The sequence below is a fragment of the Oncorhynchus keta genome, unplaced genomic scaffold, assembly GCF_023373465.1.
Source record: "Oncorhynchus keta strain PuntledgeMale-10-30-2019 unplaced genomic scaffold, Oket_V2 Un_contig_204_pilon_pilon, whole genome shotgun sequence".
Classification (NCBI taxonomy): Eukaryota; Metazoa; Chordata; class Actinopteri; order Salmoniformes; family Salmonidae; genus Oncorhynchus; species Oncorhynchus keta.
The window spans coordinates 186697-209443 of NW_026282042.1; the positions used below are offsets into that span (position 1 = coordinate 186697).

A 22747-nucleotide genomic window follows, 5' to 3' on the forward strand; every position below is an offset into this window, starting at 1 on the left:
CAGGTATACCCCCCCTTTCCTTCCCTTGTATTACCCAGGTATCCCCCTTTCCTTCCCCCTTTCCTTCCATCCCCCTTTCCTTTGTATTACCCAGGTATCCCCCCTTCCCTTGTATTCCTTCCCCCTTCCCTTGTATTACCCAGGTATCCCCCTTTCCTTCCCTTGTATTACCCAGGTATCCCCCCTTTCCTTCCCTTGTATTACCCAGGTATCCCCCCTTTCCTTCCCTTGTAATTAAGTCGCTCTGGATAAGAGCGTCTGCTAAATGACTTAAATGTAAATGTAAATGTATTACCCAGGTATTCTCCTTCAGATGAAAGGGGGAAAACATCCTACAATAAAACAACACATTTAAATAAAGAAACGTTCCTACTTTTCTTCCAGGTGTAAATCCACTGTCACCATGTCTGACACCGAGGAAGTGTAAGTATTCACATTTTATCATTCATTTTATTCCTTTTTATTTTAATTAATTTAATTAATTTTATGATTGAGGATTTAATTTCCTTGTTAGGCTCATTCGCTACCAAATAATTTACAACTAACTAAGTGTATTACGTTTTGATGCTATCAGTGGGGACTGAGACATTTACAACCTGACCACTGAGTATCTTGTTAGTAAATCATTGCGGTTGGAGTGAAACAGGATAGACATGAGGTTTATTGGTGGTGACATTAAAGTTTTAGTTAATGCAGGTAGGAATGGCGATTTCTATTACTGAAGCGAACCGTTGGACTTATAACTCTAAGTTAAATGAGCCTATTGATGTTAACTGTATACTGTTGTTATTTTTCAGTGATCAGATCGAGGGTAAGTGAAAAATTAACAATATTACTTTGAAAGAATCTACTCTTACTTTAATGATCAGTGATACGTATCTCCACGTGTAATTAAACAAGGTGGAGTTGAAGCCTTCTGTACAACAGCATCCTCTATTCTTAGAGCTGTGTCTCCCCCAACTGGGTTCCCGAAGAACAGACAGATGGTGTCCATTCTCAACCCGTCTGTCCTCAACTCTGTGTTTACTTTATAATCAATGTAAAAAATACTGTCGTTAATTAAGCCTGAACTCTTTTACACTGTGTATCAGCAGTTGTGATAATAATTAAAATGTTTCTTCTAACCTTCTAAAAGGGTTGAAGTCTGTATATTTCTGTGCAGGTTTGGCTTCACTCAGTGAAAGATAATGTTAATATCAAAGATTATATCATTAGATTTGAGTTTCAGGTACATATTGTCAGGCAATATCCTCCTAGACAGGATACAGCCCTAGATGATGGTATACTGTCCTGTCCTCCTAGACATGATACAGCCCTAGATGATGGTATACTGTCCTGTCCTCCTAGACAGGATACAGCCCTAGATGATGGGATACTGTCCTGTCCTCCTAGACAGGATACAGCCCTAGATGATGGTATACTGTCCTGTCCTCCTAGACAGGATACAGCCCTAGATGATGGTATACTGTCCTGTCCTCCTAGACATGATACAGCCCTAGATGATGGGATACTGTCCTGTCCTCCTAGACAGGATACAGCCCTAGATGATGGGATACTGTCCTCCTAGACAGGATACAGCCCTAGATGATGGGATACTGTCCTGTCCTCCTAGACAGGATACAGCCCTAGATGATGGGATACTGTCCTGTCCTCCTAGACAGGATACAGCCCTAGATGATGGGATACTGTCCTGTCCTCCTAGACAGGATACAGCCCTAGATGATGGTATACTGTCCTGTCCTCCTAGACAGGATACAGCCCTAGATGATGGGATACTGTCCTGTCCTCCTAGACATGATACAGCCCTAGATGATGGGATACTGTCCTGTCCTCCTAGACAGGATACAGCCCTAGATGATGGGATACTGTCCTGTCCTCCTAGACAGGATACAGCCCTAGATGATGGGATACTGTCCTGTCCTCCTAGACATGATACAGCCCTAGATGATGGGATACTGTCCTGTCCTCCTAGACAGGATACAGCCCTAGATGATGGGATACTGTCCTGTCCTCCTAGACTGTGATGCCCTAGATGATGGATACTGTACTGTCCTCCTAGACAGGATACAGCCCTAGATGATGGTAGACAGGATACTGTCCTGTCCTCCTAGACATGATACAGCCCTAGATGATGGTATACTGTCCTCCTAGACAGGATACAGCCCTAGATGATGGGATACTGTCCTGTCCTCCTAGACATGATACAGCCCTAGATGATGGTATACTGTCCTCCTAGACAGGATACAGCCCTATATGATGGTATACTGTCCTCCTAGACAGGATACAGCCCTAGATGATGGTATACTGTCCTCCTAGACAGGATACAGCCCTAGATGATGGTATACTGTCCTCCTAGACAGGATACAGCCCTAGATGATGGGATACTGTCCTCCTAGACAGGATACAGCCCTAGATGATGGGATACTGTCCTGTCCTCCTAGACAGGATACAGCCCTAGATGATGGTATACTGTCCTGTCTTAGACTGGATACAGCCCTAGATGATGTTATACTGTCCTCCTTAGACTGGATACAGCCCTGTCCTCTTAGACTGGATACAGCCCTAGATGATGATGGTATACTGTCCTGTCCTCCTAGACTGGATACAGCCCTAGATGAGATGGTTTGAATAAATGGATTTTGTCAAACTCACAAATAGAGTTTAATTTATGCAGTCATGGAGGTTATTATATAGTAAGTATGATCAGCTAGATGATTCTGACTTGACCTGGGACAAGGCTATGAGATACTCCTGTCCTCCTAGAGCCATGTCTCAAGTCAGCCCTAGGATTGGACCAATCCTTATGATCTGATAAATGTCTCCTATAGAGCAATGTCTCAGGGCAAGGATTGGACCAATTTATGATCTGATAAATGTCTCCTATAGAGCAATGTCTCAGGTCAAGGATTGGACCAATTTGTGATCTGATAAATGTCTCCTGTAGAGCAATGTCTCAGGGCAAGGATTGGACCAATTTATGATCTGATAAATGTCTCCTATAGAGCAATGTCTCCAGGGCAAGGATTGGATACCAATTTATGATCTGATAAATGTCTCCTATAGAGCAATGTCTCAGGTCAAGATGATTGGACCAATTTAGTGATCTGATAAATGTCTCCTGCCCTAGAGCAACTGTCTGTCTCAGGGATACAAGGATTGGACCAATTTATGATCTGATAAATGTCTCCTATAGAGCATGATGTACTCCAGGTCAGAGGATTGGACCAATTTATGATCTGATAAATGTCTCCATGGGTTTGAATCAAATGTTTTTTGATAAAGCACAAATAGAGTTTCTCAGGTCAAGGATTGGACCAATTTATGATCTGATAAATGTCTCCTATAGAGCAATGTCTCAGGTCAAGGATTGGACCAATTTATGATCTGATAAATGTCTCCTATAGAGCAATGTCTCAGGTCAAGGATTGGACCAATTTATGATCTGATAAATGTCTCCTATAGAGCAATGTCTCAGGTCAAGGATTGGACCAATTTATGATCTGATAAATGTCTCCTATAGAGCAATGTCTCAGGTCAAGGATTGGACCAATTTATGATCTGATAAATGACATGTGTTTTTTGTTTCACCATATTTCTTTTGCGGAAACTGAAGACGAGGAAGGTAAAAAAAACAAAAAAAAACAACAGACAATTCGGTTTCCATGGTGTTTCCACTCGTACTAATTTGTCGACTCTCACCCTTAATCTGAAATGTGTTTGACAACGCCTGCTTTGCGAGTCTTTTTAATAGATTATTTGCGTGACTGGATATTTTATGACTAATTAACATCCCCTTTTGGTTCCCTTCAAATATCTGTAATGTGGAGCTCATAAACATCTTAACTGCATCATAAACATCTTAACTGCGCTGGAAAGCTTTGTATGAAGTCAGATTCACACAACATTACTCATCTCATATGTATATACTGTATTTTATACCATCTATTGCATCTTGCCTATGCCGCACAGCCATCACTCTTCCATATATATATATACTATATATGTCATTCACCCCTTAATTAGATGTGTTTGACAACGTGTATTAGGTAGTTGTTAATGATTAATTGTTGATGATTGTTAGATATTACTCCCTTTTGTTCCTTAGATACTGTAAGAAGCACAAGCATTTAACTGCATCACTAAACATTAACATCTGCTAACCATGTGTATGTGACCACATATATATATATATATATATATATATATAACATCTGCTAACCATGTGTATGTGACCAATAACATCTGCTAACCATGTGTATGTGACCAATAACATCTGCTAACCATGTGTATGTGACCAATAACATCTGCTAACCATGTATGTGACCATTAACATCTGCTAACCATGTGTATGTGACCATTAACATCTGCTAACCATGTGTATGTGACCAATAACATCTGCTAACCATGTGTATGTGACCAATAACATCTGCTAACCATGTGTATGTGACAATAAATAACCATGTGTATGTGACCAATAACATCTGCTAACCATGTGTATGTGACCAATAACATCTGCTAACCATGTGTATGTGACCATTAACATCTGCTAACCATGTGTATGTGACCATTAACATCTGCTAACCATGTGTATGTGACCAATAACATCTGCTAACCATGTGTATGTGACCAATAACATTTGATTTGATTTGATTCATGTCTGTTTTCACACAATGAAGCAAAGATTTAACATGGACTCAGACCTTCAGTGGTGCGCTCTGCTTCTCTGTTGTAACTTAGCAACCACAATTACATTACAGTATGCAGCCACACATCATGACACCCGTACAGCCTTCCCTGTGTGTGAGCTTCGTGTACCAGTTCGTCAGGTTTAATTTAAATACTTATTGCTTTGTTTGTCCGGTGATCAACTGACTTCCCTAGATAATAAAGTCTGTCATTGTTGATCAAGCGTTTGTAAAAAAATATATAATTTTAAAAAACTCACAAAATCTCTGCTTGCTTATCATTTATCATCATTACGTTTGTTTTATCTGCGCTTAATCACGTTTGATTTATCAAACAGCTTGTCAAACACTTCTTAAGGGTGACTGTTTTAACTTAGTGACTTATTAGTGATTTTTAGAAAACTTTTAAAATTATGAAAAATGTGATTGGGCGATAAGGAATTCCACATTTTTTTTTGGTCATGTGACACGTTTTCAAACTCAGGTATCTCCGGAATGCAGAAAACCATCAATCATTCAAAACGTATCATTTCACTTCATCTTATTGATGCCATCTACCCATCTTTTTCCATCCCTCTTTCCTCTCTTCTCTCATTCCTCTCTTTCTGTTCTTCTCAGCATCACTGCTCGCTGCACACACTCCAGCAGGACAGTACTGTCCTCTCCTCTCTTCTCTCATCCCTCCTGTTCTTCTCATCACTGCTCGCTGCAAACTCCAGCAGGACAGTACTGTCCTCTAATTTCATCTTAAAACTAACAATTTCATCCTACAACTAACCAGATTCTCTCTCTCCTCCTTATACGCGTTCATAAACAAATATCTAACCTCTCTCCGAAACCCTTCCTCCCCCTGGTTTCCCTCTGCATGCTGTGTGCTCTGCTGCGTGTCCCAAGAAGAGGTAGTAGAAGTAGAGGTAGCCCCGAGGCAGCCCCAGAGGAGGAGGTAGAGGAAGAGGAGGTAGAGGAGGAGGCAGAACCCGAGCCTGAGCCTGAGCCTGAGGTTGTAGAGGAGGAAGGTATGTGGCGTAGCTTATTCATTCATCCTTCCCTCGTGCAACCACACCTGTCCCCCAGGTAGACATAGATGAGACCTACTAATGTAGTATATAGTCCCTCCTGATAGTGTCCCCCGCGTCCCGTCCCCCCGTCTCCAGCTCAAACCCCTGAGGCACTAATGTTAACTGTTGAGCTACTGGAGGTGCCTCCTCTTCATAACTGCCCTCCATGAAGAAAGCATACTTCTATCGTCTACATCAGGGGTGTCAAACATACTGGATCCCCTGTGAGCTGATTCATGGGACTGGTTTGAGTACTGGGGGGGTGGGGGGTACTGAACATGGCCCGCGGGGCAAAATGAGTTTGACACCCCTGGTCTACGTACTGTATATCCATAGAATACTACGTACTGTATATTAGTACTGTATATCCATAGTATATTATGTACTGTATATTAGTACTGTATATCCATAGTATATTATGTACTGTATATTAGTACTGTATATCCATAGTATACTATGTACTGTATATTAGTACTGTATATCCATAGTATACTATGTACTGTATATTAGTACTGTATATCCATAGTATACTATGTACTGTATATTAGTACTGTATATCCATAGTATATTATGTACTGTATATTAGTACTGTATACCCATAGTATACTATGTACTGTATATTAGTACTGTATATCCATAGTATATTATGTACTGTATATTAGTACTGTGTATCCATAGTATACTACGTACTGTATATTAGTACTGTGTATCCATAGTATACTACGTACTGTATATTAGTACTGTATATCCATAGTATACTATGTACTGTATATTAGTACTGTATATCCATAGTATACTATGTACTGTATATTAGTACTGTATATCCATAGTATACTATGTACTGTATATTAGTACTGTATATCCATAGTATACTATGTACTGTATATTAGTACTGTATATCCATAGTATACTATGTACTGTATATTAGTACTGTATATCCATAGTATACTATGTACTGTATATTAGTACTGTGTATCCATAGTATACTATGTGTATTAGTACTGTGTATCCATAGTATATTATGTACTGTATATTAGTACTGTATATCCATAGTATACTATGTACTGTATATTAGTACTGTGTATCCATAGTATATTATGTACTGTATATTAGTACTGTATATCCATAGTATACTATGTGTATTAGTACTGTATATCCATAGTATACTATGTACTGTATATTAGTACTGTATATCCATAGTATACTATGTACTGTATATTAGTACTGTGTATCCATAGTATACTATGTACTGTATATTAGTACTGTGTATCCATAGTATACTATGTGTATTAGTACTGTGTATCCATAGTGCGGTATGCATATTGGTACTGTATACCCATAGTCTAGTATGTGTATTAGTTATAGCTACAGTACTTTCTCAAGCACGCCTCTGCCTCACTGAATGGCTTCAGCTGCTTCCTCTCAAACTGCTTCTGTAATATCACCGATCATGATCAATCCCAAATCCACCCCTAGGCCCTAGCCCCTAGCCCCTAGCCCTTCTGCACTTGGAGATCTGAGATGTGCCTAGACAGTGGTAGGAGCTAGGGGTTAATGAGGATGAGATCTGATATGTGCCTAAACGGTGGTAGGAGCTAGGGGTTAATGAGGATGAGATCTGATATGTGCCTAGACAGTGGTAGGAGCTAGGGGTTAATGAGGATGAGATCTGAAACGTGCCTAGACAGTGGTAGCAGCTAGGGGTTAATGAGGATGAGATCTGATATGTGCCTAGACGGTGGTAGGAACTAGGGGTTAATGAGGATGAGATCTGAAATGTGCCTAGATGGTGGTAGGAGCTAGGGGTTAATGAGGATGAGATCTGAGATGTGCCTAGACAGGTGGTAGGAGCTAGGGGTTCATGAGGAATGTGGTGTTAGATGTGCCTAGACTGTGTTAGGAGCTAGGGGTTCATGAGGAATGTGGTGTTAGATGTGCCTAGACAGGTGATAGGAGCTAGGGGTTAATGATGAATGTGGTGTTAGATGTGCCTAGACAGGTGGTAGGAGCTAGGGGTTAATGATGAATGTGGTGTTAGATGTGCCTAGACAGGTGGTAGGAGCTAGGGGTTAATGATGAATGTGGTGTTAGATGTGCCTAGACAGGTGGTAGGAGCTAGGGGTTCATGAGGAATGTGGTGTTAGATGTGCCTAGACTGTGTTAGGAGCTAGGGGTTCATGAGGAATGTGGTGTTAGATGTGCCTAGACAGGTGATAGGAGCTAGGGGTTAATGATGAATGTGGTGTTAGATGCTGCAGATGCATTGGGCTTGTGGATGAATATATACTATAGCCCTACCTGGGAATATTTACTAAACAAATAAGGGTGCTAGAAACTAAAGCTAAACCAATGACTGCTATCTTCCATTCTTACTATAACACCTCATCGGGAGCTGCTATCTTACATACTTACTATATCACCTCACCGGGAGCTGCTTCTCCCAGAATGCAACTGGAGAAAAGATAATGAGCCCTTGATTTTGTAGTGCTCTAAACTTTCTGTATTTGATGGGAATGTATTAGAACCTGGAAGTTGCTTTCTAGAAATGTTTTGAATATGGCAAATGGATGAAAAATGCTCAATGGAAGACAGGAAGCTTCCATCATAAGTAACTGATTATTATATTTTAATCCTGCTCCAAAATAACCTGATTATTATACTTAAATCCTGCTCCAAAATAACCTGATAATTATATTTAAATCCTGTTCCAAAATAACCTGATTATTATATTTTAATCCTGCTCCAAAATAACCTGATTATTATATTTAAATCCTGTTCCAAAATAACCTGATTATTATATTTAAATCCTGCTCCAAAATAACCTGATTATTATATTTAAATCCTGCTCCAAAATAACCTGATTATTATATTTAAATCCTGTTCCAAAATAACCTGATTATTATATTTAAATCCTGTTCCAAAATAACCTGATTATTATATTTAAATCCTGTTCCAAAATAACCTGATTATTATATTTTAATCCTGCTCCAAAATAACCTGATTATTATATTTAAATGTTCCAAAATAACCTGATTATTATATTTTAAGCCTGTTCCAAAATAACCTGATTATTATATTTAAATCCTGCTCCAAAATAACCTGATTATATTTAAATCCTGCTCCAAAATAACCTGATTATTATATTTAAATCCTGTTCCAAAATAACCTGATTATTATATTTAAATCCTGCTCCAAAATAACCTGATTATTATATTTTCACCCTGCTCCAAAATAACCTGATTATTATATTAAAATCCTGCTCCAAAATAACCTGATTATTATATTTAAATCCTGCTCCAAAATAACCTGATTATTATATTTAAATCCTGCTCCAAAATAACCTGATTATTATATTTAAATCCTGCTCCAAAATAACCGGATTATTATATTTAAATCCTGTTCCAAAATAACCTGATTATTATATTTAAATCCTGTTCCAAAATAACCTGATTATTATATTTAAATCCTGCTCCAAAATAACCTGATTATTATATTTAAATCCTGCTCCAAAATAACCTGATTAATATATTTAAATCCTGTTCCAAAATAACCTGATTATTATATTTAAATCCTGTTCCAAAATAACCTGATTATTATATTTAAATCCTGTTCCAAAATAACCTGATTATTATATTTAAATCCTGCTCCAAAATAACCTGATTATTATATTTTCACCCTGCTCCAAAATAACCTGATTATTATATTTTAATCCTGCTCCAAAATAACCTGATTATTATACTTAAATCCTGCTCCAAAATAACCTGATAATTATATTTAAATCCTGTTCCAAAATAACCTGATTATTATATTTTAATCCTGCTCCAAAATAACCTGATTATTATATTTAAATCCTGTTCCAAAATAACCTGATTATTATATTTTAAGCCTGTTCCAAAATAACCTGATTATTATATTTAAATCCTACTCCAAAATAACCTGATTATTATATCTGAATCCTGCTCCAAAATAACCTGATTATTATATGTTGATCCTGCTCCAAAATAACCTGATTATTATCTTTAAATCCTGCTCCAAAATAACCTGATTATTATATTTAAATCCTGCTCCAAAATAACCTGATTATTATATTTAAATCCTGTTCCAAAATAACCTGATTATTATATTTAAATCCTGCTCCAAAATAACCTGATTATTATATTTTCACCCTGCTCCAAAATAACCTGATTATTATATTAAAATCCTGCTCCAAAATAACCTGATTATTATATTTAAATCCTGCTCCAAAATAACCTGATTATTATATTTAAATCCTGCTCCAAAATAACCTGATTATTATATTTAAATCCTGTTCCAAAATAACCTGATTATTATATTTAAATCCTGTTCCAAAATAACCTGATTATTATATTTAAATCCTGCTCCAAAATAACCTGATTATTATATTTAAATCCTGCTCCAAAATAACCTGATTATTATATTTAAATCCTGTTCCAAAATAACCTGATTATTATATTTAAATCCTGCTCCAAAATAACCTGATTATTATATTTAAATCCTGCTCCAAAATAACCTGATTAATATATTTAAATCCTGTTCCAAAATAACCTGATTATTATATTTAAATCCTGTTCCAAAATAACCTGATTATTATATTTAAATCCTGCTCCAAAATAACCTGATTATTATATTTTAATCCTGTTCCAAAATAACCTTTATGTGGATTACAGTATTTTTTTCATCCATGCCCATCTCTGCTACTCTTCCTCAATCGTCCTAATTTCACCATTACAGAGATGATGTTGAGGAAGGTGGTCCCCCATTCCTTGAACCTCGTTATACCTGTGTTTTCATTACCGTAACGGCACAGATGAAGGAGGACGTTTCCTCATATAAATGATCTTTCTTTGCCCCTTTTGAGATCTTGTCTGAAAAGCTTATTTTATTAACCTATAAAGGAATGATTAGAGGAACGATGCAGAAAGTTGATGCCCGTTAACAACTTGTTTATCTCTCACATTAATATAATAATATAATAATATAATAATATAATAATATAATAATATAATAATATAATATAATAATATAATATAATAATATAATAATAATATAATAATATAATAATATAATAATAATATAATATAATAATATAATAATATAATAATAATATAATAATATAATAATATAATAATATATAATATAATAATATAATAATAATATAATATAATAATATAATAAATATAATAATATAATAATATAATAATATAATAATATAATAATAATATATATGCCATTTAGCAGACGCTTTTATCCAAAGCGACTTACAGTCATGTGTGCATACATTCTACGTATGGGTGATCCCGGGAATCGAACCCACTACCCTGGCGTTACAAGCGCCATGCTCTACCAACTGAGCTATAATACTGTATATCAACTATTTATTGTTATAGTTCATATTCATATTTACCTGTTTTCATGAAGTGTACTTCTGGCCACATTTACTGTAATGTATAGTGTATTACACTGGTCATAAACACCTCAATTTGGGTGAGTGAATGTTCTGCAGAGCTGTGCCTAGTCAACTGAACGTGTCCTGAATGTGCTAGCAGGCACCAGGGTTGTAAATTTCTGGGAACTTCTGGGAATTTCCTGTTTTCTTCTTCAGAAATCCCATTGGAAGATTTCTGGAAGTTTCCGGAACGTTGCAACCCCAGCAGGCACCGACAGCTTGTCCTGAGCTTATGTACAGTATATATCACTAATCATGATATCTATTCTGCTCTTGCTTTGGATGTTTGCTGCATGCAGAGGCCTATGAAGAGGAAGGTATGTGTATTCAAGTTCTTAAAGTTGTTGTATGTGTACTTCTGATTGGACAGACTGCACTGTCAGTCTCCTGTCCCAGTTCAGGAGGTTTACGCTATCGCAAGACTGGAGAAAGAGACCCTGTCCATGAGTCCACGTGCTCCAGTAGCAAAACACTGCCCAAATTTAGTCTCCTGCTAAATATATTTTCCCCTATACTCGCAACAAATGAATGAAAGTTAAAGGCCTGAGTAATCTCGGGATCCAAGAACCAAATCTCACGTGAATAGTCTGTCACGCGAAACTACGGCCTGAGTGGCCTATATGAGAAATGCCAGCAAACAGACCTGTTGTGACAGCGTGAGAAAGGGTTGACGGAATATGAAATGCTGCAGTGACTCCTATGTTCATGTCTGCTCCGTCTGCTTCTCTTCCTGCATGACATTCTGCCAAACCAGTGGAGGAAGGAGAACAAGATGGTACTTTGTATTTCTCTGACTGCTCGAGTGTTGCTGTTGCTTTGCTTGTGGTTTCTGCCTGTTTGAGTGTGAAAGTCAAGCCAAAATCTAATCACAATGGCAACGATGTTTTCGGTACTTATTCATTGTAATTTCTGATTTTAATAAATATTTCTGTCACCAACTTGACTTTTGGAATAGAATTAGCATGTATTATCCAAGTACAGAATTCAGTCTTGGATTGTAGAAAGAGTCTAATTCTGACAATGAAGTAGTTCTAGTGAAGTAGAATAAAAGAGAATGGATTGTAGAAAGAGTCTAATTCTGACAATGAAGTAGTTCTAGTGAAGTAGAATAAAGGAGAATGGATTGTAGAAAGAGTCTAATTCTGACAATGAAGTAGTTCTAATGAAGTAGAAGAAAGGAGAATGAATTGTAGAAAGAGTCTAATTCTGACAATGAAGTAGTTCTAATAAAGTAGAAGAAAGGAGAATGGATTGTAGAAAGAGTCTAATTCTGACAATGAAGTAGTTCTAATAAAGTAGAATAAAGGAGAATGGATTGTAGAAAGAGTCTAATTCTGACAATGAAGTAGTTCTAATGAAGTAGAATAAAAGACAATGGATTGTAGAAAGAGTTTAATTCTGACAATGAAGTAGTTCTAGTGAAGTAGAATAAAAGAGAATGGATTGTAGAAAGAGTCTAATTCTGACAATGAAGTAGTTCTAGTGAAGTAGAATAAAAGAGAATGGATTGTAGAAAGAGTCTAATTCTGACAATGAAGTAGTTCTAGTGAAGTAGAATAAAGGAGAATGGATTGTAGAAAGAGTTTAATCCTGACAATGAAGTAGTTCTAATGAAGACGAATAAAGGAGAATGGATTGTAGAAAGAGTTTAATTCTGACAATGAAGTAGTTCTAGTGAAGTAGAAGAAAGGAGAATGGATTGTAGAAAGAGTTTAATTCTGACAATGAAGTAGTTCTAATGAAGTAGAATAAAAGAGAATGGATTGTAGAAAGAGTCTAATTCTGACAATGAAGTAGTTCTAGTGAAGTAGAATAAAAGAGAATGGATTGTAGAAAGAGTCTAATTCTGACAATGAAGTAGTTCTAGTGAAGTAGAATAAAAGAGAATGGATTGTAGGAAGAGTCTAATTCTGACAATGAAGTAGTTCTAGTGAAGTAGAATAAAGGAGAATGGATTGTAGAAAGAGTTTAATTCTGACAATGAAGTAGTTCTAATGAAGTAGAAGAAAGGAGAATGGATTGTAGAAAGAGTTTAATTCTGACAATGAAGTAGTTCTAATGAAGTAGAATAAAGGAGAATGGATTGTAGAAAGAGTCTAATTCTGACAATGAAGTAGTTCTAGTGAAGTAGAAGAAAGGAGAATGGATTGTAGAAAGAGTCTAATTCTGACAATGAAGTAGTTCTAGTGAAGTAGAAGAAAGGAGAATGGATTGTAGAAAGAGTTTAATTCTGACAATGAAGTAGTTCTAATGAAGTAGAATAAAGAGAGAATGGATTGTAGAAAGAGTTTAATTCTGACAATGAAGTAGTTCTAATGAAGTAGAAGAAAGGAGAATGGATTGTAGAAAGAGTCTAATTCTGACAATGAAGTAGTTCTAGTGAAGTAGAAGAAAGGAGAATGGATTGTAGAAAGAGTCTAATTCTGACAATGAAGTAGTTCTAGTGAAGTAGAAGAAAGGAGAATGGATTGTAGAAAGAGTCTAATTCTGACAATGAAGTAGTTCTAGTGAAGTAGAATAAAGGAGAATGGATTGTAGAAAGAGTCTAATTATGACAATGAAGTAGTTCTAGTGAAGTAGAAGAAAGGAGAATGGATTGTAGAAAGAGTTTAATTCTGACAATGAAGTAGTTCTAGTGAAGTAGAAGAAAGGAGAATGGATTGTAGAAAGAGTCTAATTCTGACAATGAAGTAGTTCTAGTGAAGTAGAAGAAAGGAGAATTGATTGTAGAAAGAGTTTAATTCTGACAATGAAGTAGTTCTAGTGAAGTAGAAGAAAGGAGAATGGATTGTAGAAAGAGTCTAATTCTGACAATGAAGTAGTTCTAGTGAAGTAGAAGAAAGGAGAATGGATTGTAGAAAGAGTCTAATTCTGACAATGAAGTAGTTCTAGTGAAGTAGAAGAAAGGAGAATGGATTGTAGAAAGAGTCTAATTCTGACAATGAAGTAGTTCTAATGAAGTAGAATAAAGGAGAATGGATTGTAGAAAGAGTTTAATTCTGACAATGAAGTAGTTCTAATGAAGTAGAATAAAAGAGAATGGATTGTAGAAAGAGTCTAATTCTGACAATGAAGTAGTTCTAATGAAGTAGAATAAAAGAGAATGGATTGTAGAAAGAGTCTAATTCTGACAATGAAGTAGTTCTAATGAAGTAGAAGAAAGGAGAATGGATTGTAGAAAGAGTCTAATTCTGACAATGAAGTAGTTCTAATGAAGTAGAATAAAGGAGAATGGATTGTAGAAAGAGTTTAATTCTGACAATGAAGTAGTTCTAATGAAGTAGAAGAAAGGAGAATGGATTGTAGAAAGAGTCTAATTCTGACAATGAAGTAGTTCTAATGAAGTAGAATAAAAGAGAATGGATTGTAGAAAGAGTCTAATTCTGACAATGAAGTAGTTCTAATGAAGTAGAATAAAAGAGAATGGATTGTAGAAAGAGTCTAATTCTGACAATGAAGTAGTTCTAATGAAGTAGAAGAAAGGAGAATGGATTGTAGAAAGAGTCTAATTCTGACAATGAAGTAGTTCTAATGAAGTAGAATAAAGGAGAATGGATTGTAGAAAGAGTTTAATTCTGACAATGAAGTAGTTCTAATGAAGTAGAAGAAAGGAGAATGGATTGTAGAAAGAGTTTAATTCTGACAATGAAGTAGTTCTAATGAAGACGAATAAAGGAGAATGGTAGCATAGAGATCCTACATAGTGAACAGTAAAGTATTACTCTTGTCCTACTCATCCTTTACACGCACCTCCACTGTACACATCTGTTATTATACATGTTAAACAGCTGTTTTTCACTAACACACATACCAAATTAACATCGTGAGATTGAAAGTAAAACCTACAAACGGTTTACTTTTCCTATTATAATATTTAATAAGTTATTATTTTTTACAAGTTAATAAAAGTAGCCTGAAACTGCGGCCCAGAGATGTAACACGGAGTGTGTCCCACACGGATATGTCCCCTCGATTAACTGAACCTCCATTTTGGGTCTGTTGCTTGAGATCTTTGCCACTGGTTTGTGACATCTCTAACGCTGTAATATATTCTTCCCCCACGTTCACGATGTTCTTACCGAACAGAGGAGAAGCCCAAGTTCAAGTGAGTAGAACTTCTATCCAACATTCATGACAAACCAACCAATTCCAGCTGTGTGTGTGTGTGTGTGTGTGTGTGTGTGTGTGTGTGTGTGTGTGTGTGTGTGTGTGTGTTTTATGTGTGTGTGTCCACATGTGTGTGTGTGTGTGTGTGTGTGTGTGTGTGTGTGTGTGTGTGTGTGTGTGTGTGTGTGTGTGTGTGTGTGTTCATCAGGGTTGGTATCTAGTCAATCCATTCAGGAAGTAAACTGAAATTATAATTGTCCTAATTGGAAGAAAAAAAACAAGTGAAGAAGGAATTGAACGAATTGGAAGAATTCGCTAGAATTTCAGTTGACTTGGTGAATTGACTGAATTGAAACTGAATTTTAACCGGAAGTCCAGAACCCTGGCGTCCACATGTTTGTAACCCTGTAGCTTGTATGCTAAATGTTTTATAAGGACAGAACCCTGGCGTCCACATGTTTGTAACCCTGTAGCTTGTATGCTAAATGTTTTATAAGGACAGAACCCTGGCGTCCACATGTTTGTAACCCTGTAGCTTGTATGCTAAATGTTTTATAAGGACAGAACCCTGGCGTCCACATGTTTGTAACCCTGTAGCTTGTATGCTAAATGTTTTATAAGGACAGAACCCTGGCGTCCACATGTTTGTAACCCTGTAGCTTGTATGCTAAATGTTTTATAAGGACAGAACCCTGGCGTCCACATGTTTGTAACCCTGTAGCTTGTATGCTAAATGTTTTATAAGGACAGATCCCTGGCGTCCACATGTTTGTAACCCTGTAGCTTGTATGCTAAATGTTTTATAAGGACAGATCCCTGGCGTCCACATGTTTGTAACCCTGTAGCTTGTATGCTAAATGTTTTATAAGGACAGAACCAACAGTGGCAGTGCTAGAACCAGGTGAATTTTGCTGCGTTGTCCTAAAAGCATTAGATATAACTTACGTGGCATGTTTTGACATTCCATAGAGTCCCTAAGGTCCCTGATGGCGAGAAGGTGGACTTTGACGTAAGTACACTATAAATCGTTTCTCTTTAATCCTGTTTCTTGAATTTAAACATCCTTGGCCAAAAGAAAGCAACTGTTTAGGTCTGGTACAGTGATACATCACTTGAGGTCATCTCTCTCTAACTGTAATCTCTCTAACTGTAATCTCTCTCTAGCTGTAATCTCTATAACTGTAATCTCTCTCTATCTGTAATCTCTCTCTAACTGTAATCTCTCTCTAACTGTAATCTCTCTCTAGCTGTAATCTCTCTCTAACTGTAATCTCTCTCTAACTGTAATCTCTCTCTAGCTGTAATCTCTCTCTAGCTGTAATCTCTCTCTAGCTGTAATCTCTCTCTAAATTTTGCTGTTTAAACAGGACCTCCATAAGAAGCGTCAGAACAAAGACCTGATTGAGCTGCAGGGGCTGATCGACGTCCATTTTGAGAACAGGAAGAAGGAGGAGGAGGAGCTTATCGCCCTCAAGTCCAGAATTGTGAGCTGTTATTACCTCGCCTTTACAGCTGTAAACACAGGTGTAAATACCAATTGCAGACCATTCAGGAAGTACTCTGCAATTACAACTACAATTCTTCTTCTATTCTTTTCAATGAGGAACATTTGGAATTGGAGTTGTAATTTGGTTAACGTTCTGAATTGACTGGAAATGAAATGGAATTGACCTTAACCCTGGTAGAACCAGGTATAAATTCAGGAGTAGAAACTATGCTTGACTTGTGGAATGGAGCCCAAACTGATACATAGGTCGATGTTGACCTTTTGTGAGTTTTGGGCTTCTGTCTTGAAGAACTTCTAGAACTTAATTCCAATCCTTTAGCCCAAGTAACAAGGCTACAGTAAACCATGTGTTCTGGTGTCAGACCGCCTAACAACCTATCTCTTAGCCCAAGTAACAAGGCTACAGTAAACCATGTGTTCTGGTGTCAGACCGGTAAACCACCTATCTCTTAGCCCAAGTAACAAGGCTACAGTAAACCATGTGTTCTGGTGGCCTAACAACCTATCTCTTAGCCCAAGTAACAAGGCTACAGTAAACCATGTGTTCTGGTGTCAGACCGGTAAACAACTGTGTCGGTGGCTCTATTCCTCTCAGGAGAAACGCAGGTCAGAGAGGGCTGAGATCCAGAGGGTACGCACTGAGAAGGACAAGGAACGCCAGGCCAGACGTGAGGTCTGTATAGCCTAAACTCTGCAGGCAAACACATGAATTCAACATGTACTTGAAGTTTGTGTTGTTTTTACCAACATGTTGTTACTTAACGTGGGTGTTGTGGTTACTTAACGTGGGTGTTGTTGTTGCTTAACGTGGGTGTTGTTGTTGCTTAACGTGGGTGTTGTGGTTGCTTAACGTGGGTGTTGTGGTTGCTTAACGTGGGTGTTGTGGTTGCTTAACGTGGGTGTTGTGTTGCTTAACATGTTGCTTAACGTGGGTGTTGTGTTGTGGGTGTTTGTTACTTAACGTGGGTGTTGTGGTTTGCTTAACGTGGGTGTTGTGGTTGCTTAACGTGGGTGTTGTGTTGCTTAACGTGGGGTGCTTAACGTGGGTGTTGTGTTACTTAACGTGGGTGTTGTGTTGCTTAACGTGGGTGTTGGTTGCTTAACGTGGGTGTTGTGTTGCTTAACGTGGGTGTTGTGTTGCTTAACGTGGGTGTTGGTGTTGTGGGTGTTGCTTAACGTGGGTGTTGTGTTGCTTAACGTGGGTGTTGTGGTTACTTAACGTGGGTGTTGTGGGTGTTGTTGCTTAACGTGGGTGTTGTGGTTACTTAACGTGGGTGTTTGTGTGGGTGTTGTGTTACTTAACGTGGGTGTTGTTGTTACTTAACGTGGGTGTTGTGGTTGCTTAACGTGGGTGTTGTGGTTACTTAACGTGGGTGTTGTGTTGCTTAACGTGGGTGTTGTGGTTGCTTAACGTGGGTGTTGTGTTGCTTAACGTGGGTGTTGTGTTGCTTAACGTGGGTGTTGTGGTTGCTTAACGTGGGTGTGTGTTGCTTAACGTGGGTGTTGTGGTTGCTTAACGTGGGTGTTGTGGTTGCTTAACGTGGGTGTTGTGGTTGCGTGGGTGTTGTGGTTGCTTAACGTGGGTGTTGTGGTTGCTTAACGTGGGTGTTGTGGGTGTTGTGTTGTTAACGTGGGTGTTGTGGTTGCTTAACGTGGGTGTTGTGTTGCTTAACTTAACGTGGGTGTTGTGGTTGTTTAACGGGTGTTGTGTTGCTTAACGTGGGTGTTGTGTTGCTTAACGTGGGTGTTGTGGTTGCTTAACGTGGGTGTTGTGTTGCTTAACGTGGGTGTTGTGGTTGCTTAACGTGGGTGTTGTGTTGCTTAACGTGGGTGTTGTGGTTGCTTAACGTGGGTGTTGTGGTTGCTTAACGTGGGTGTTGTGGTTGGGTGTTGTGCTTAACGTGGGTGTTGTGGTTGCTTAACGTGGGTGTTGTGGTTACTTAACGTGGGTGTTGTGGTTGCTTAACGTGTTGTGGGTGTTAACGTGGGTGTTGTGGTTACTTAACGTGGGTGTTGTGTTGCTTAACGTGGGTGTTGTGGTTGCTTAACGTGGGTGTTGTGGTTACTTAACGTGGGTGTTGTGGTTACTTAACGTGGGTGTTGTGGTTACTTAACGTGGGTGTTGTTGTTGCTTAACGTGGGTGTTGTGGTTACTTAACGTGGGTGTTGTGTTGCTTAACGTGGGTGTTGTGGTTGCTTAACGTGGGTGTTGTGTTGCTTAACGTGGGTGTTGTGGTTACTTAACGTGGGTGTTGTTGTTACTTAATGTGGGTGTTGTGGTTGCTTAACGTGGGTGTTGTGTTGCTTAACGTGGGTGTTGTGGTTGCTTAACGTGGGTGTTGTGGTTGCTTAACGTGGGTGTTGTGTTGCTTAACGTGGGTGTTGTTGTTGCTTAACGTGGGTGTTGTGGTTACTTAACGTGGGTGTTGTGGTTGCTTAACGTGGGTGTTGTGGTTGCTTAACGTGGGTGTTGTGGTTACTTAACGTGGGTGTTGTGGTTACTTAACGTGGGTGTTGTGGTTACTTAACGTGGGTGTTGTGGTGTGGGTGTTGTGGTTAACGTGGGTGTTGTGGTTACTTAACGTGGGTGTTGTTGTTGCTTAACGTGGGTGTTGTGGTTACTTAACGTGGGTGTTGTGGTTGCTTAACGTGGGTGTTGTGTAACGTGGGTGTTGGTTGCTTAACGTGGGTGTTGTGGTAACGTTGTGTGGTTGCTTAACGTGGGTGTTGTTGCTTAACGTGGGTGTTGTGGTTGCTTAACGTGGGTGTGTGTGTTAACGTGGGTGTTGTGGTTGCTTAACGTGGGTGTTGTGTTGCTTAACGTGGGTGTTGTGGTTGCTTAACGTGGGTGTTGTTGTTGCGTGGGTGTTGTGGTTTAATGTGGGTGTTGTTGTTGCTTAACGTGGGTGTTGTGGTTTCTTAACGTGGTTGCTTGTGGCTGTGGTTGCTTAACGTGGGTGTTGTGGTTGCTTAACGTGGGTGTTGTGGTTGCTTAACGTGGGTGTTGTGGTTGCTTAACGTGGGTGTTGTGGTTGCTTAACGTGGGTGTTGTTGTTGTTGCTTAACGTGGGTGTTGTGTTGTGGGTGTTTGGTTGCTTAACGTGGGTGTTTGTAACGTGGGTGTTGCTTAACGTGGGTGTTGTTGTTGCTTAACGTGGGTGTTGTGTTGCTTAACGTGGTGTTGTTGTTGCTTAACGTGGGTGTTGTGGTTGCTTAACGTGGGTGTTGTGTTGGGTGTTGTTGTTGCTTAACGTGGGTGGTGTTGTTGTTGCTTAATGTGGGTGTTGTGTAACGTGGGTGTGGTTACTTAACGTGGGTGTTGTGGTTGCTTAACGTGGTGTGGGTGTTGTGGGTGTTGTGTTTAACGTGGGTGTTGTGGTTACTTAACGTGGGTGTGTTGTTGTGGTTGTTAACTTAACGTGGGTGTTGTGGTTGGTGTTGGTGTAACGTGGGTGTTGTGTTGCTTAACGTGGGTGTTGTGGTTGCTTAACGTGGGTGTTGTGGTTACTTAACGTGGGTGTTGTGGTTACTTAACGTGGGTGTTGTGGTTGCTTAACGTGGGTGTTGTGGTTGCTTAACGTGGGTGTTGTTGTTGGTTTAACGTGGGTGTTGTTGTTGCTTAACGTGGGTGTTGTGGTTGCTTAACGTGGGTGTTGTGGGTGGGTGTTGTGGTTGCTTAACGTGGGTGTTGTGGTTACTTAACGTGGGTGTTGTGGTTACTTAACGTGGGTGTTGTTGTTGCTTAACGTGGGTGTTGTGGTTGCTTAACGTGGGTGTTGTGGTTTGGTTAACGTGGGTGTTGTGGTTACTTAACGTGGGTGTTGTGGTTACTTAACGTGGGTGTTGTGGTTACTTAACATGGGTGTTGTTGTTACTTAACGTGGGTGTTGTGGTTACTTAACGTGGGTGTTGTGGTTACTTAACGTGGGTGTTGTGGTTACTTAACGTGGGTGTTGTGGTTACTTAACGTGGCTGTTGTGGTTGCTTGTACAGGAGGAGAGGCTGAAGAAGGAGGAGATGGATCAAAGGAGAAAGGCTGATGATGACGCTAAGAAGAAGTCGGCTCTGACCAACATGGGCTCCAGCTATAGCAGCTCACTGCAGAAGGTCAGGTGACCTCCACACACACCACGCTAAACACAAATCCAGGGCCTCTCAAAATGCTCCTCGTTTCCTACTTATTATTTTATTTAACAAGTCAGTTAATTAAGAGCAAATTGTTATTTACAATGATGGCCCACCCAGGCCAAACCATAACCCGGATGACACTGGAGCCTATTGTGCTCCGCCCTATGGCACTTCCAATCACGGCCAGTTCTGAAACAGCCTGGAATTGAACCAGGGTCTGTAGTGATGGCTGCGATGCAGTGCCTTAGACCGCTGCGCCATTCGGGAGTGCACTACCTTGTTCCCTACATATAGAGTGTACCACCTCGTTCCCTACATATAGAGTGTACCACCTCGTTCCCTACATATAGAGTGTACCACCTCGTTCCCTACATATAGAGTGTACTTCTTTGGAAAACATAGACCTATCTTCATCACAGCCAACCTGGTCTTCTGGAAACACCTTTTAAGGTGTAATTAGTGGATGCTTCACCTATGGTTCATCACACGCATCACATAACAACCTGATTGGAGGATCTGAGAAACACATGATTGGAGGATAATTAGTGAGATGCTTCATGATTAGATAATGGTTCCATGATTGGAGGATACTGAGAGACGCATGATTGGAAGATAATAACAGACGTAACATGATTGGAGGATAATGAGAGAGAGACGTCACATGATTGGAGGATAATGAGAGAGAGACGTCACATGATTGGAAGATAATGAGAGAGAGACGTCACATGATTGGAAGATAATGAGAGAGAGACGTCACATGATTGGAAGATAATGAGAGAGAGACGTCACATGATTGGAAGATAATGAGAGAGAGACGTCACATGATTGGAAGATAATGAGAGAGAGATGTCACATGATTGGAAGATAATGAGAGAGAGATGTCACATGATTGATGTTACAGATTGTTTGTCATTAAGAACTGTAGCTCTGAAGCTCTTGTTCAACACAGACCTAGACGAAATCTGAAATGGCCCCACCCTTATTTCCCATTGCCTGACGACTCATCCTGAATTTAATTACGTTGTTCTATCGATCGCCCCATTCACCTGTCTGAACCTGCCGTCCTAGAAGTCGTTTGTGCTGATGTCAAAAATGACGCGATTCATTTATCCGTGTAGGCCAGCTCTGTCCCAACCCATCGGTTTCTGGGACCAATCAGAACGGGTCAGAATGTGTTCGCTTACTCAAAGAGATCCAGAAGAAACATTAGTGGCCGTGGCGTTGGGCCTGAGTGATGTGGATGGGCAGCCAGGCTATATTCCCTATGTGTGTGTGTGTCTCTGAACCTGTTGCTGTTGCTCTGTCACCTCCCCAGGCCGACACTAAGAGAGGAGGTAAGAAGCAGACTGAGAGAGAGAAGAAGAAGAAGATCCTAGCGGAGCGACGCAAACCTCTCAACATCGACCATCTGAACGAGGACAAGCTAAAGTAAGATGTTAGTTTCGGTGGGAGCGTGGATATGTTTGTTTCTGTGTTAGTCAAAAGAGGCAGAGTCCTGAACCTGAGCCCTTTGACATAGTTGTAGAGGAACTAGAATATTCCTTGTAGACATCTCTAGACTATGACAATACTTCCTTTCGCTGTTGTCATTGTCAGATCACAGAAATGTGCAGTTTTTGAGCCAACCTCCTGAATGTGTTGTTCTTTGCAGGGACAAGGCCAAGGATCTATGGGAGTGGATGCACCTACTGGAGTCTGAGAAGTATGAACACATTGAGAAACTCAAGAGGCAGAAGTATGAGGTGAGTGATTTTATACATTTACATTTTTAATGTCCTTCTTCCATAGAGATAAT

The 22747-nt window shown here is 39.1% G+C and overlaps 1 protein-coding gene and 1 long non-coding RNA gene across 14 annotated transcripts in view; one reads left to right on the forward strand and one right to left on the reverse strand.

Moving 5' to 3' along the window:
* The window catches only part of LOC127920758 (troponin T, fast skeletal muscle isoforms-like), a 37291-nt gene that overhangs the window by 5390 nt on the left and 9154 nt on the right, over nt 1–22747 (forward strand). Inside the window, exons 2-12 of one of the 2 annotated variants that reach the window (XM_052504777.1) lie at nt 385–423; nt 798–811; nt 11510–11527; nt 11965–11985; nt 15297–15315; nt 16287–16326; nt 16685–16801; nt 17420–17497; nt 20818–20931; nt 22268–22380; nt 22604–22694. In XM_052504777.1, coding sequence (XP_052360737.1) covers nt 385–423; nt 798–811; nt 11510–11527; nt 11965–11985; nt 15297–15315; nt 16287–16326; nt 16685–16801; nt 17420–17497; nt 20818–20931; nt 22268–22380; nt 22604–22694 — 664 coding nt within the window. The remainder of the gene's footprint in view (nt 1–384; nt 424–797; nt 812–11509; nt 11528–11964; nt 11986–15296; nt 15316–16286; nt 16327–16684; nt 16802–17419; nt 17498–20817; nt 20932–22267; nt 22381–22603; nt 22695–22747) is intronic. The other variant, XM_052504778.1, reaches the window with a different exon arrangement.
* On the reverse strand, nt 7975–10774 carry LOC127920760 (uncharacterized). 12 transcript variants are annotated; one of them, XR_008107326.1, is made up of 10 exons: nt 10310–10774; nt 9960–10274; nt 9680–9924; nt 9540–9609; nt 9295–9399; nt 9190–9259; nt 9015–9084; nt 8875–8979; nt 8531–8635; nt 8269–8390 (listed from the first exon to the last, which is right to left on the reverse strand). It is a non-coding gene; the product is annotated as an uncharacterized LOC127920760 (long non-coding RNA). The 12 variants fall into 12 exon arrangements; XR_008107324.1 differs by having other exon boundaries at nt 9155–9259; XR_008107320.1 differs by lacking the exons at nt 8875–8979; nt 9190–9259; nt 9540–9609 and adding exons at nt 7975–8124; nt 8773–8874 and having other exon boundaries at nt 8164–8390; nt 8531–8670; nt 9050–9084; nt 9365–9434; nt 9750–9924.